The sequence below is a fragment of the Taeniopygia guttata genome, chromosome 3, assembly GCF_048771995.1.
Source record: "Taeniopygia guttata chromosome 3, bTaeGut7.mat, whole genome shotgun sequence".
Classification (NCBI taxonomy): domain Eukaryota; kingdom Metazoa; phylum Chordata; class Aves; order Passeriformes; family Estrildidae; genus Taeniopygia; species Taeniopygia guttata.
The window spans coordinates 2897289-2913010 of NC_133027.1; the positions used below are offsets into that span (position 1 = coordinate 2897289).

The 15722-nt window shown below is 40.1% G+C and overlaps 1 protein-coding gene across 2 annotated transcripts in view; it reads left to right on the forward strand.

Moving 5' to 3' along the window:
* Positions 1-15722, forward strand: part of MSRA (methionine sulfoxide reductase A) — a 227530-nt gene that overhangs the window by 119191 nt on the left and 92617 nt on the right. For both annotated transcript variants that reach the window (XM_002187990.6, XM_012572944.5), the window contains exon 4: positions 13212-13316. In XM_002187990.6, coding sequence (XP_002188026.4) covers positions 13212-13316 — 105 coding nt within the window. The remainder of the gene's footprint in view (positions 1-13211; positions 13317-15722) is intronic.

The window sequence follows — 15722 nt, forward strand, 5'->3', positions numbered from 1 at the left end:
GGGGCCATCCCTCACACACTTGCACCCCATTTGTGGGGAGGATTCCTGTTTGTCCTGGCTTATTTTCCAACTCAGGAATTACATCTGTGCAAATTTATATGTGGAATCATGGAATCAAAAAATCATTGGGTAGAATGACAGAATCCCAGAATCCCACAATGGTTTGGGAGGGAATGGACCTTAAAGCTCAGCTCATTCCACGCCGTGCCATGGGCAGGGATACCTCCCATTATCCCAGACTGCTCCAAGCCCTGTCCAGCCTGTCCTTGGACACTGTGTGTGTAGGGAGAGAAGCATTTACAGGATGATTCAATACCATGGAGTGACCATTCCAAAAACTGACAAATTAAGAGATCTAATCCCAATGCTTGGGAGCATTCAAGAGATCTAATCCCAGTACCTGGGACAGCTCCCAGTACTGTGTATTTGCAAGTAAAGTCACTCCTAGATTCTGCTAAAGGTGATTAAGATGCCAGAGTTTCTTGGTATGTTCTGGCTGGTCTGATTCACCTAAAATAAATCTCAGATTTAACATGGAGGATGATGGGAACAAGCTGTGATTTGTGGCCATAATTAGAGTTGAGAAGTAGGATCCTGGAAATTGGGTTTGGAGGTCTTTACTCCAAGTTCTCATGGGAAGCAGGACCATCTCCAGCACTCATCAGGCCATCAAGACAATTCAGGAACAGATGAATTCAGAGTTATCGAAGGGATGTTCTGCAGGATTGTCCTCCTGGTGATAGAGGTTCTCCAAATGTCCTGTTTGAGCCTTCCACCTTGTGGGATATGGCCAAACCTCAGCTTTTGGCCACAGGATCTTCCAGGCAGCAAAACCAGAGCTCATTTCAATATGAGAAAAAAAAAATGTCCAAGGCTTGGTAGCTGTGAGAAAGGAAATTTGTGCCCCTCCTTTTGCTAGAGTTGTTGGTTGTTTCTGAATTCCAATAGTTCTCCAAGTATTAGGGATGTACAAATTCATAAATGAGAGTACAGTGATCCACATAATTTCCATATATTAATTCCCTGAGATTTGGGTTTTTTTAATACATTAACAATAAGGTTTTTTTCTCATTGTCTTCTAAATACTCTTGGGCATCCAAATTGGTCATTCCTTTTTGAATGGGTAAATGTCAAGGAATACTGGTTTCGCTTGAATTAAAAGTCCCTTCTTTGCTTTGCTGAAATGATCCCCTTAAAATGGGAATATAAAAAGGCTACAAGTGATCTATAGTTGAAAAGTCTTGATTTGGGGCTGGTTGAACAGAAATAATGGATAATCAAATACAATGAATGTTCATTAGGCTTAAACTGGAGGGAAATGGTTTTACTGGTCTAATGTGAATGATGATATTTAAATTTTTGTAAAAGTAAAAAAGCAAAAATACCTTTTGTTTTGTGTGTGCACTGCACTGTTTACTGGAACTAATTTTAATTAATTGTATTAGTGGCTGAAATAAAGGCTGCTCTTATTGGTTTATCCCAGCATAATTAATCATGGGAATAATTCATTTAACATGACTTCTTGAGGTTAAGAATTGCAAAGACATTCATTAAAATACAGAACTAATAATGTCTAAAAAGTTGGCCACAAAAGAAAAGGAGAAATATCTGTAAAGATTTATTAAAGGCCAGTGATTGATCTACTCTTTGTTTTTTAAACATAGTCTCAGACCTGGGTCGTGCAGCTGTAGAGGTCTCTCAGCTGGTGTTTGATCTGGTTCTGTGGCTCATGGGCTTTGTGGAGTGTACATTGCACAAGTCCTTAAGAAAATTCTTCTCATCACTAAGTGGGGGTTTGTGCTCAGATTCCAGGAATGAGGAATTCCTGTCTCCACAATCAGAAATGGGATATTCTGGAATAGAGCCTCTGATGATGCCGGGTGTGGAGTAAAATTCTTCTCCCTGCAGGGGCCTTCGCAAACGTGGTTGGGAAAAATAAACTCACAGTCAAGGAGCTGAAGCAAAAATGAATTCCCAGGATGATTTTCTGCCTCCAAACTCTTTTTGATTAACAGAGTTTTCAGGTGTTTAAATACCTATTTATCAACCAGACAACCAATTTTGTCGCTTTTTGTGATTTGAATTCTCCTTTTTTGCTCTGTGCAGAGATCTGTACCACACAGCCAAACCTGCAAAATCCTGATTTCCCAGTTTCTGACCTTACTTCAATTTTTAATATCTCTACTACAATTTTTAATATCTCTGCTAGGCAAATTTTTTGCCCCCTCCTTCAATAACCTTGCAGGAACAGCACTTGAATAGGGGCAATGGCTGTAATTTATAATTAAAAAGGAATAGCAGGATTTCTAAAGCTCTTTGAGGGAAAGTACTGTAAATGAAATGATTAAACATAATTTTAATTAGTTATATGTCTTATAGCTGTTCTAGATATATAAATTGTCAAAATTTTATCTTTTCATTCTCTTTAATAGTTTCTACTAAAGACTTCTTTGGCAAATAGTTGCTTGGGCATTTTTAGAACTTTCTAGAATTCTTTTATTAATTTTGGTGGACTTAGACGTATTTGTCTAGCGCAAATTAATTCTGAATTTTCATCCCAGCTCCCTTTTTGCCCTTTGAATGTTGGTTTGTCATCACAAACTTTGCTCTATTGCCTTCTCTTTGCACTTTGATGCTCTCTGGTGAAACCAGGATGCATCTACTGCTTTTTGCAGATTTGTTTTGGGGAAATCAGGAGGGAAACAAGATCCCAGTCTTATTTATATTTATAATAGAATTGTCAGAGTAGTTTAATAAAAATCAGCTATGAAGGAGAAACTTTCAGAGTACAAATACAGAAATTTATCCTTTTTTTTTTGTTTTTTTTTTTTTTTGCTTTCTGTCTACAATTCTCAGGTATTAAGATCTGCACAATTTTTTCTAAGCTCTTTGGTGGTTTCCAGCTTCAGAAAGAGTCAGAATTGTCACATTTCAGAAACCAAAACTTTTAATCAGAGATCTCCTCCAAGTAGTAATCTCGTACTGGATTCATTCTAGAGAGACAAGGAGAAAACCACAGTTTTTGTAATTCTAATAGAAAATATTAAACATTAGAATATCTTACTCTCATTTCTTGTTTTTTAAATTCCAGATTAGTTAATATTTTCCAACTCTCCAGCTTGCTAATAATAGATGTTCCCAGGTATTATATTTACCTCCATTTATCACTTTTCAAAGCTCTTCTCAGTGCATTACATATTCCTCACATTCCTATTATTCTTTGCTTTCTGTTACACCTGTTTATTTAAAGAAATCTTTTGTGTTGCATAACAGTGGCACAGAGGCTTGGCAGCTAAAAGCTGTAAAGTTTTGAGGGAAAAAAAAATCCATAATGTTTTCTGTTATATTGACATGAAAACAATTCCCTTTATAGACTGAAGCTGAATTACTAAATCCAGATATGTTGCTTATATATTTATTATTAACTTTTAAATCTAAGCTTTTTCTTTACCAGAGCAGGCCCCCTGTATTGCTTTGGTTGGGGACGTTGCACACATTTTTGGAAATAAATCATGTCTTAAAATTCTTTTTTAAGATTAGGGTCTTCTGATCCTGCTGTGTCCTGGGATATCACTCCCTTTCCAGACAAAAGGGAATTCTTGTTTCCCATTTGCCTTCTTCAGAACGAGTCTCAGTTGAAGCAAATGGGTAAAACTCAATATTTGGGCTGTTGAGAAGGGTCTAATGGGATATAGGAAAGGAATTGTTCCATGTGAGGGTGGTGAGGCCCTGGCACATGTTTCCCAGAGAAGCTGTGGCTGCCCCTGGATCCCTGGAGGTGTCCAAGGCCAGGCTGGACAGGACTTGGAGCAACCTGGGATAGTGGAAGGTGTCCTTGCCCATGGTAGGGGGTGGGACTGAATGATCTTTGAGGTCCCTTCCAATCCAAACCATTCCATGATTCCATTATTTCCCCAGAGGAAACAGTTCATTCAGCCCAAAAGATCCAACAGGAACCTAAATTGAAGCAGTTCAAGACTGAATTCTGCCAAACATAGAATTGGAAATTGTTGGTCACTAAATCTTTCCTGTAATGTGATTATTTTAAGCATAAAATCACAGAATGCTTTGGGTTGGAAGTGACCTTAAAGCCCATCCAGTGCCACCCCCTGCCATGGGCAGGGACACCTTCCACTCTCCCAGGTTGCTCCAAGCCCTGTCCAACCTGGCCTTGGACACTTTCAGGGCTCCAGGGGCAGCCACAGCTTCTCTGGGCTCCAAGCCCCATCCAGCTTCCAGGAAGTACCTTTGCATAACCCACTTGCCAGAAAATGCAGTTTATTGGAATGTAAAGGCTGCATCCACTGGATGGGTCAGTTAAGTGTTAAATTTGGGCTTTAAATGAGATTTTTTTTTATTTGAGAATATGGATTTTTTTTTCCTATTCCCAGCTCCATAGCTAAAAGATTTCAACTCCACTGTATAAAAAATGATATAGAACTTGTAGTTGGGTCAGAGTCTTCCTCATCAACCATGATGAAAAGAAGAAGTCCCAACCCTTTGCACAGATGAGTTTGGCATAGAAAAGCTTCATTAAAGCCAAATGAACAAAGGAAAAGGGGAAATTCACTCATATATTCCCAGCATTTAAGGCTGGTAAGGGCTCCCTGCATTATTAATTTGACATTTTTATATTATAGATCATTATGTTTCATTGTGTTTCTGTTTTATCAAGACCTAGCACTTTTTCCTTTAGTTTTAGCTGATATTTGACTGAAGTGTCTCTCCCAGAAGGAAATCTGATTTGATTTGAAAATGTCAGGAAATGAAGAGGTGCTTTATAGGAGCAACCCAAGATCCATTGGTGCAACTGAGCAGGCACCATTTCCCATATCTATATCTAAAATCTGTTTTCCATTTGGAATTCCCTGGTTTCCATCCCTACCACTTACTCTTGATCATTGCTTCCTCAAATCCCCTTCCTGAGGCCATGCTCATCTTCTTGAGTTAAACACCTCAAGGGGTTTCTTTTGGAAAGGGTAAATTCATCCGGCACTTGGTGGCTGTCACTGAAATGACTTTTCGGGATTTCTTAATGCCAGGGTTGATGTCACCAGAGCTGTTCCTACAACCCCTTTTCTCTTTGACATCCCAATTCAGGACCTATTTCCTTTTATTGCAGTATGGCAAAGAGATTCCATGTTTATTTCCACACTTACCCTTTCCTCAAAGGTTGTTCCCCATATGCAGGTACCACATGTGTCCCTTTTTCCCTTCAGCAGAGATTTTACCTCTGACTTCCTTAATACATTTTTGATTGAGTGGCCCCAGTGCAGCAAGAAATGGCTTTGTAAGACCATCCCATCAGCTCCTCATCTGAGTTATCTACAGAATTTATAAATTGAGACTTTATATTTCTTTGGAATTCCTGATGAAGGGCTTTAAGAGCAACAGAGTCTGTAGCAGTCCCTGCAGAGGGGACAGAAAAAAATGCTGCCATTCAAGCCTTGTTCCCTTTGGACATTTTTTTTTTTTTTAGAGATGTCATTTAGACAATTCTTAATCCACTAAACACGTGCACTATCGATATGGGGGAGTGTTAATTTTTTAATCAGTCATGAAGTAATAAGTCAAATGCATTAATAAAGCCCAAGTTCCATCCATGCTATTACATTCCACATTTATTACAGCCAGACTTGTAATTTCCTGGGAGGATGAAATGGAGTTTGGCTGACAAGACCTTGTATTCCATAGGACCATGGTGTTAATTATAAGCCCATCTTTGACACTTTTCCTTCACTTGGCTAAAATAAAACCAGAATATCTTTTCTAGGAGCACTTTCCAACTGGGAACAGCATCTGGTCCACAGGACCAGGCCAGAGGGAGTCTAAAATAATCCCCTTTTAAGGGCTTGTAGTGTGGACATTCAGCCTATAAAAACATAACCTACAATAAATACAGTGAACAAGGAAAGTTTTGCCATCTCCTTTTTTTTTCCTACAGGTTTATATAATTTATTTTCTCCCTTTTATTGGCTGTTCAATGTACAACCATTTTATAAAACAAAAAGGGTTTATAGCAGTGGTCTTGCTTCCAGATATTCTGTTCAGCAAAACCAATCAATCCTCTGTTTACCAAACTCATTTTGCTGCTAAAGAACAGACAGAATTTTAGCAAACAACAGTGAAAATTTTTACAGCTCTGCCACAGAAGCTTTAAATACTTTCAAATAAGAAACAGGTTCATTTTGTACTTTTGTTTGGCAGATTTTTAAAAATAAACCCACTTTTTTTGTGAAAACTGCCAATCTTTTTTAATTTCATTCAAGTAGCTTACTGAAAAATATGAGCATTTCTGTGAAAAATGTAAAAATAACAGCATGTCCAACCCCATCTTTTATTGGTAATTTTATTCTCTTGATTTTGTTTTTAAGGGGTAAAAAATTAAGTGATTCTAGAAGGCACCAAAAATAGAAGATCATTGTTTTATCAGCAAATTTTCTTGTCTTTATGAATTTTCATTGTCTGGGTGATTCACCTGTCCTCTAATAAACCAAATAAACAAAATTTAATAACATTTTCTCTGCAGAGGCACCACACTGTAGCTGCTGTATGAGCTACTTTCTGTAGGTATTAGAAAATGCTCGATTTTCTGTGGTTCAGGCAGAAGTTTGAGGAAGTTTCTAGAATTTATGGACAATTTATTTTGATTTAGAACTGCAGGACTGGCCAGCCCATAGTGATAAATTGGCTTCTTGCTGGAGAGGACTGACATGTTTTGATAAAACTGAATAAAAAAAGAGTGTGGATCACACTGAGAAGTTGAAGAATGATATTTTCTAAAGCAGAAATTCACAGTGGTTAATAAACCAAGCATTATCTCCTACTTCAGTGCTGGTAAAGTCATTAAAGTGGTTTAAAATATAAAGAAGGAGGTAAAATAAATTAGCCACATGTTAGTGCCAGTGTTGAAGTACAAAATAAGGGAAATAAGGGTCCGTTCCATGGAATTCTTTCGGTGTTGGGCAGGAGTTCAAATAAAAATATTTTAGTGGACCCTTATTAAAAATCTATGAATCTGGGATTATTTCCATTCTTTTCACCCTCATTGGTTTGAAGGTAATAATGTAAAGCGAAGGGGACGTAGAATGTGGGCTCTCAGTGTTTTAGTGCTCAACCTTTGGTTTGTTTATTTAACGAATAGGAAGGTGCTGGAAATTCTGGAAGCAATAACTATGACTTAGTAAAAATTCCCAGGCTGGTTTGGAGAAAGAGATGGTCAAAAGACCTTCCCATTACCGTTTTTTTTAGGATTATTTGCATTTTCACTTGGGCTGTGACTTTGGATAACAGAGTTTGGTTTAACTCCCAAATCAGTGAGTGCTGAAGTTTGGCTGTGATTCTTTACATTCCACATTGGCATCATGGCCCTGGCACAGGGTGCCCAGAGAAGCTGTGGCTGCCCCTGGATCCCTAGAAGTGTCCAAGACCAGGTTGGATGGGGCTTGGAGGAACCTGGGACAGTGGAAGGTGTCCCTGCCCATGGCACTGGGTGATCTCTAAGGTCACTTCCCACCCAATCATTCTGGGATCCCAAGGAGGTTGTGTTGCTGGTGTGACCAGCACAGGGGCAGTTCAGGGATTCCTGGAAGAGGTGAGAAAAGAGGGAGTTATTTTCTGAGAACTCTTTAAAAATGTGTGAAAAGTTGTATCTGCTCTTTATGGAATACATTGGGAGTGGGAGCTGTAATGGATAAGTTGTTCCTCAGACTCTGGGCCATTCTTGTAATGAAGAGCTGTTAAATAGGCCTGAGTACAAATAAATGGAACAAAACAATCTTTGTGCTCCCTTCCAATCCAAACTATTGTGGGATTCTGTGATTTACTGGAGTCAGGACATTATTTCTCAAAAGGGCTGGGTCCTTTTTTATTGCGGAATTGAGGCAGGAGGGAGTAGTTTTGGAATTTTTGCACTGTAGAATTTAATTCACCTGAGGCAGGGCCAGGTGGAGGTGAAACCCACGTGGCTGCTGGGAGACTCCCAGGTGAGGAGCTCTCCATCCAGCCCTGGGAAGCTGCTCCACTTTGCCGGAGATAATTAAACGCTCCCTGGATCCAGCCAGTTAAAAAGAATGAGTTCTCTTCCCTAATCCCTCGGTTTGGGCACTCACCTGGGACATGATTAAGAAGGTGAGAGTCTAAATGCTCTTAGGAAGAAAAGGAATTGAAAAGGTGTCACTCAGACATCTTTTTCTCCTGCTCTTTGCAGGGACGTTTTTGCCAGGGATGGAATCCCCACTGAACGAGCTCGCTGGAGTTAATCCTCTGGGAGCGGCCGTGTTTTCTAAGTGGGAAATGGATCCAGGATAAACAGACAATCTGCTCTTGGCACTCAGCCCACTCTGCCTCGGTGTAATAAAGTCTTCCTATGTGCAGGGAGGTTCTTCAATGGTTAAAGCCCTTCCAGAGCTGAAGGAACTGAGCGCCAGCACTGGAAATCTGATAATGGCTCTGACAAAGGGTTTCTGTTTGCACAGTGAGCAGCACATGGAATTATATTTATAATTCCATAAATTATTTTAAAAAATGTGATCCAGGCATTGAGGGTTCTAGAAATGTTCATACTTGTTCAAACTTTTGCTGTGGGATATTAAAGATCTGCTAATTAAAAGCAGTGGGTGAACTGAGGACACGGTGACTCTCTGACAATATAAGTGGACATTTCAGGAGGAATTCTGAAGGAGGCACTAAGGTGAAGAGCTGGATGTCACTGAGAGAATGACATCTCCCACTCACTAATTTGAAATCCTTTCAGCTCCTCAGTGTCAGGCTGTTGAATGTTAAAGACACGCAGGTTTTTGGAGAACAAGTGGGCTTATTGTTTCTCTTTGATTGCTACCTCTCAATTTTAATAACTCTTACAAAAAAAAGGTTTGATTAGAAATATTTAAATTGTTTTTTCACCATAAAGAGGAGTAGCGAGCTGGGTTGATGCTTTGTTCTTTTGGCATTGGATTTACCAAGTGTGTGACACAAACAAAATGGGATTATTCTGTGTTCATAGTCAGACTCAAGTCTAATGCAAAAATTCACCAATGCCAAGATTGTTATTAGGAATAGCCACAGCAGAAAGAAAATCCACTGTATTGTGGAAAGGCTTTGAGGAAAATGAGAGGTGAATCTGCTAGGACCAGCAGCATTACTTGCTTTCTTTTCCCCTGAGGGTGAATATTGATTTTAAATCTATTCTAACAGTCCCTTAGCCACACATCTGAGGATATTTTTCATGAGGTCAGGCTATAGTTCTCAGAGGAGTACCATTATTTCCTTATTCTGGGAAAAAAAAGGAGGCTGATCCTTTGAACTTCTGGGTTAGCAGGAGCAGGCAGTGTTGACAAGGTGTAATTGCTGTTTCAGTTGGGGGGAAAGGTAAAGCCTCTGTTGTTTTTAAGTTCTTTAGGAAACTTTCCTGTGGTCTAAACCTTTTCATTTTAGACCAGTAATTTGCTCCTTAGTGATAAAAACCTTTCATAAGCTTCATGTTGGCTTACAAAAAATAAAAATACTGAAGCCAGAAGCCACTCTTTAATCTGATTTTAGTTGTACAATCACACACAGTATCACACAGAATCACTAGGTTGGAAGACACCTTCAAAATCATTGAGTCCAATCCATACCCTGACTCCTCGACTAAACCATGGCACTGAGTGCCACATTCAATCTTTTTTTAAACACATCTAAGGATAGTGAATCCACCACTGCTGGGTTAGTGATTTCACCCCTAGCTCAGGCTTACCATCCTTGGGCCTGCTTCCAGAGAGACCAGCTGCATCCCCTTCCCCCTTCAAACCTAGTTTAAAGCCCTCTCAATGAGTTCTGCCAGTTCTTGAGCTAAAATCTTTCTGCCCTTAACAGAGAGATGGAGCCCATCCAGTTCCAGCAGGCCAGGTGCCAGAAAAGTTGCCCCATGATCAAAGAACCCAAAATTCTGCTGATGACACCAACTCTTGAGCCACTTGTTGATAAATGTGGTCTCTGCTATTCCTTTCATCATTTTTCTGTGCCACCAAAGGGACTGAGCAGAACACTACCTGTGCTCCTGCCCTATCAACCACTTGACCCAGTGCCTTGAAGTTCCTTTTAATTGCCCTGACACTCCTCTTTTCAATCTCATCACTGCCAGCCTGGAGTATCAGCAGTGGGTAACAGAGGGCGGAATCAGCCCAGGCAGTCTCTCAGAGATATTCTGTACCCAGGCCCCAGGGAGGCAGCAGACCTGATTGATATATGGGGCCCTCTGTTCCCCTCAGAAGGGAGTCACCCACTGTGATTACCCTTCTTTTCTTTTTGATGTCAGAGGTGGCAATCTCTGCGACAGATGAAGTGTAATTGGGAGGCTCACTGGGCAAATGATTTTCTTCTCCATCATCTGGCTGACCCTCCTCATCCAGGGCCTCATACCTATTCTGAAGTGGTACCTGAGTAGGTGATGGGGGTTGGGGGAATTTTTGTTACCTCCTTGAGTAGGGACGCATTTCCACTCCCCTTCATCCCTTCATCCACACCCCTCCACATTAGGTGTGTGCTCCTACTGCTTGACAGTGGGAGGCATAGGAGTCCTCAGACTCCTGGTGGACCTCCCTCAAGGATGGAAGGGCAGAACCCCACCAATCTATTTCCCTTTCACTTTCCCTAATACTCCTTAGCCTTTTTACTTCCTCCCTAAGCTTGGCCACCAGCAAAAGGAGATTGTTCTCCTGCTCACACCGCAGGCAGGCTTCTTCTGGAACATCCAGAATAACCTGATAAACTCAAACACTCTTCACAGGAAGGGGTCTGGACAGACACATCCTTTTAGGAAGGTTCAATTTGGTCACATACACATTGACTAACTGAAGTTTTTGATCATGCAAAAACCATTACTACCAAAAAACCCAAAAAAAACCCCCCAAAAAACCCCAAAACCAACCAACCAACAAAACCACAGCAAACAACAAACTAAAAATCGCACTATCAGGAGGAAACCTGCAACCCTGATGTGCAAACTGCCGCGCAAGGTGCTGTGCCACACCCACAGATATGTGCCACGCCCTTGTTTGCCACTCAAATAGCTGTGCCATGCCCACAGAGACGTGCCACACCCATTTTCTGCTCGAATTGCTATGCCACGCCCACAGACATGTGGCACACCCATTTTCTGCTCAAATTGCTATGCCATGCCCACAGAGATGTGCCACACCCATTTTCTGCTCAAATTGCTGTACCACGCCCACAGACATGTGCCGCACCCATTTTCTGCTCAAATTGCTATGCCACACCCACAGAGATGTGCCACACCCACCCTGCACCTTCATGACTGACGAGAACGATGTTGGCTTGGGAGGGCTGGACACAGCACTGGTTGTGTTCTCTCCTTTTTTCCCTCAAGCTGCAGCAAAAGTCCCAATTTGGGCACTACCAAAATTAATTATTTTTGCTGATGGACCACGTTAAACCACAAAATCTGGAATAAATTCCATCCCTGACCTGAGGTGGCCATCAATTCTTGTTGAAGAACATTTCACTTCATTGTTAAGCCAATTATCTCTAACTTGTGTTTTTATTCTGCTGAATGGATGCTCCTTCCTGCTTCCCACCATCTGAATTTGGCTTCAGGTAATGAGGTGCTTCCCTGCACTGTAAAGGGAAGAGAGGAATTGGGTCACATCTGGGGACATCCTGCAGGACAGGGGGACTTGGCTTCACTCCAGCTCCCAGGAAACCTGGATATTCTTTTTTTATCTCACTGAGCTTATCTTTGCTACATTGAGATAGGGAGCAATTTGATTTTATCAAATTTAGACTACAGGTATCTCAGATGTGTCCTCCTTTACTCCTCTGCATTCCAGACTAAATTTAATCCCAGTCTTTCAAATCCCTTTTATCAGCTGGCCCAGCCCTCTGTGCCTCGCTTAGGTTTTGTTTCAGCTGCTCCGTTAACTGATAAAATGCTGTCACACTTTGCCCCATTGTGGCTCTTTAATATTTCCCAGCATCATTTTTATTTCTCTCTGTTTTTTTTAAATTCAAATTTCTCCTCATGCCTTTACTGAACCCTCCTCAGTTACTCACAGAGTCTGATTTTTCTTGTTGGGGTCAGCTCATTCAGGAGCCATCACTGGGCCAGATTCACCCTCTGTGGAATTCCTCGATTCTGTTGAAATTAGTGGAATAAATCTGGAGTTTGTGCTGGTGTAAATTAAATAAAAACCTCCCTAATGTGATCAAGGAGCTTAATATGTCCCCAGCAAAAGGCAGATCGAGTTTATTCTTTTGATATTTACATCTTATGATTTAATTGAAGGATGGGATTCTTTTCCCCCATTCATGAATAGGTAATGACAACAAAAATGTCTCATTTTTAAATTATAAAATATATAACATATATAAAATATCAAATGCACTTTGTGCAGTGGACTCTCACCTGAGAAGTCTGAGCACTCATCAATATCACTATTAAATAAAATTTAAATTAATTACATGGCCAGATCCATCAGATGTTGGATCTTTCAATAATATTGTGAGTCATAAACACATCAGAAATGAAAAAAAAAATTATTCAAAGTGTAACTGAAAAATAGAAATAATGGTTTTGTAAGATCTGCTAATCTTCCTTGTATTTCTGCTGTCATAGAATTTGAAATTCAGCCAGACTTTCTTTGACACTTTTGAGCCTGTTGGATATTGTGAAACAGTTTGGAATTATTTGTGTGATCTTGTGTAAACACACCCTTGAAATTTGTTTTTATCATCATCAATATTATTGATATTTTATAGTAATGATAATTATTTCACAATCAATTATATTATCCATATCTCCACAGAAACAAAACCCAGTCAAGACAGCTTAGACATAAAGGTTTTCATACTTTAATGCTCTATTTAGAATATTTAAAATATTTTGCTTGTTTTCAGTAATATATTTGTTAGAAATATTAATTTTTTCTTCTTTAAGCTAACAAACTGCTGTAATAACATAATTGTTTTCTCTTCTTGTCTCTCTGCACAGTTTATTTCATGATGGCCCTGTCTGAACAAACAGATTTAGCAGAGTTGACATAAATATAGCATATTGTGCAAAAAAGATCAGGTATAAATGGTGCTAAATCGGAGTATTTTCAGGAAAACATGAAACAAAACCAAAGGACTGTGCTTGGAATCCAGAGACAAAACCCTGAGTGTGCTCTGGCTAATTGTCATTGCTAAAATCTGATTTTATTTTGAATTTGCAGGCAGAACTGGGCACACTGAGGCCGTCCGGGTGGTGTTCGAGCCACAAAACATCAGCTTTGAGCAACTGCTCAAGGTCTTCTGGGAGAATCATGACCCGACACAAGGTAGAGTGATGAGCGAGCCAGTATTTAATTATCTTACTAATTACAGCTGGGATAATTAGTGTTTGAGCTGCATGGAAGAGATGAACCTTGAAATCACACTGGAGCTCAGGAATATGATTGCAGACATTTATTGACAGAGAAAGAGAGGGAGAGGGAGAATGGGAGCACAGAAGCTCTGAGTGCCCCTCCTCCCTTACAGCTGCCTGGGCTGGGAAAATTCCCACAGATCGGCACGGGAGACAATGGAAAATTCTCTTCAACTTTGATTATGACAATTTATTCTGTAATTTCTTTTGTCTCTTCAATTAGAGTGTATTTCTTTGCGTCTTCAAAATTTCTATTATTCTATTTTATGTTATCTTATATTTTATATGCTATTTTATCTTGCTTCATTTTATTTTATTTTATTTTATTTTATTTTATTTTATTTTATTTTATTTTATTTTATTTTATTTTATTTTATTTTATTTTATTTTATTTTGGTTTTTTTAAGTTTAATTTAATTTAATTTAATTTAATTTAATTTAACCTTATTTTAATTTTTAAATTTTATTTTATTTTGCTTTATTTTATTTTACTTTATTTTATTTCATTTCTACCCAGGCCCTTTATCCTTCATCACAACTTGGGATTTTACATTTTTCAATAGTACTGAGTATATTTTGTGATTAGAAAAAGGGAGCAAAAAGGGGTTAGAGATGCTATGCAGAGGCACCAGTGGATCGTTCTACTTATCTGCCTTATCCAAACCTTTGGATTTAATTTATCCTTCTTGGCAGAGGTTTTATGCTGACACGACCCACATCTGTGCAAACAGAAATGGGAAACTGTGTGCAGAAAACATTTTGCATGTTTATAGAGTTCCAATAAACCTCATCCCTTCTCCCATTTCCCAGAAACGCTGCACACAAGTAACTCATTTCAATATTTGAACAGCCATCGTGATTATGCCACTTGTTACCGCATCTGGGAACAAAAAAATTGCAGCTGATACCTCCAAAATATGATACCATCCTGGGAAAGAGAAACTCAAAGAGAGATCCAGGGACTATTGTGGATAAGTGTCTTCCATCGAGCCCAAAGTGGTTATTGCAACTTCTGCCTGTATAGAAAGAGCTTGAGTCAGGAATTTTCTGTCTGCGGGGCCAGGAAATCAGAATATTTTGTGCAGTTCCTCTGTTGCCATCTCAGGGGTCTATGGAAATATTGCTGGGGCTTTGAAGGACAAAAAAAGATACAGAGTGCAGAAAACTGCCCCAGTGCTGGGAATAAACACATCAAAGAGGGAGAACACCATGTCATTGTGGGGTGGGTTGGATATCAGGAAAATGTTCTTCTTTTAGAGGGTGGTTGGGCACTGAAACAACTCCCCAGGGAGTGGTCACAGCCCTGGGGCTGCCAGAGCTCCAGGAGCATTTGGACAATGCTCTCAGTGACAGGGTGGAATTGTTGGGGTGTCCTAGGAGACCCCAAGGAATTGGATCAATGATCCTGGTATGTCTCTTCCAACTCAAGATGTTCTATGATTGCATGATCAAATCATCCTTGCAGATACCTGTGACAGGTTGAGCAGCTGACCCAAATAAACCAGGACAAGCTGCAGTAGCTGGGAGCTGGAGTTTGGAAAGCTCCACTATGGAATGAAGCAGCTTCACATCCCTCAGTGTAATTAAACATTGGAGTCTTTTTCCATCACCGTCCTTTCGAGTCTTTCAGATGGGATAATCCATCATTTTAAAAGAGGGGCTTGATTCCAGTCAGGAGAAGGAATCCTGTGAATCTGTCTAATGCAGTGGCCCATGCTGATGATTTATGAGCCTCCTTTTCCAACCCCTCCTTTAGAGCTGTGTTCAGGATAATTCATCTGCACAATTCCTGAAAAACTTGGAGTTCTGCATTGTGAAAGACCCCTTCCTATGGCAGGGGGTTGAAATGAGGTGATCTTTAAGGTGTCTTCGAAACCATTCCAGGATTGTGTGATTCTAAGACAATCTCCACCCTCAAATCACACTGCTGAGCCTTCCTTGTTTCCTTGTAGAGTTTATGAAAGAGTTTTTCTTCCTGACCTACCCGTTTTTGGTTTCAGATAATTTTCTTGCTCCTTTTTTCTTTGGATTATCAGAAATTGGCCATAACCAGAGGGTGGCTTCTTTCTTTCATCCTGGAGAAGAGAATCATCAGGGCGAAATCATTGAGGCCTTCGGGTGCCTACAGGAAAGAGGGAGAGGAACATTTACAAGGGCCTGAAGTGACAGGAGAAGAAGAATGGCTTCAAACTGAAAAGGAGTAGGTTTAGGTGGGATATTGGCAAGGAATTATTGGCTCTGAGGGTGCTGAGGCCTTGGCACAGGGTGTCCAGAGAAGCTGTAGCTGCCTCTGGATCCTTGGAAGTGTCCAAGGCCAGGT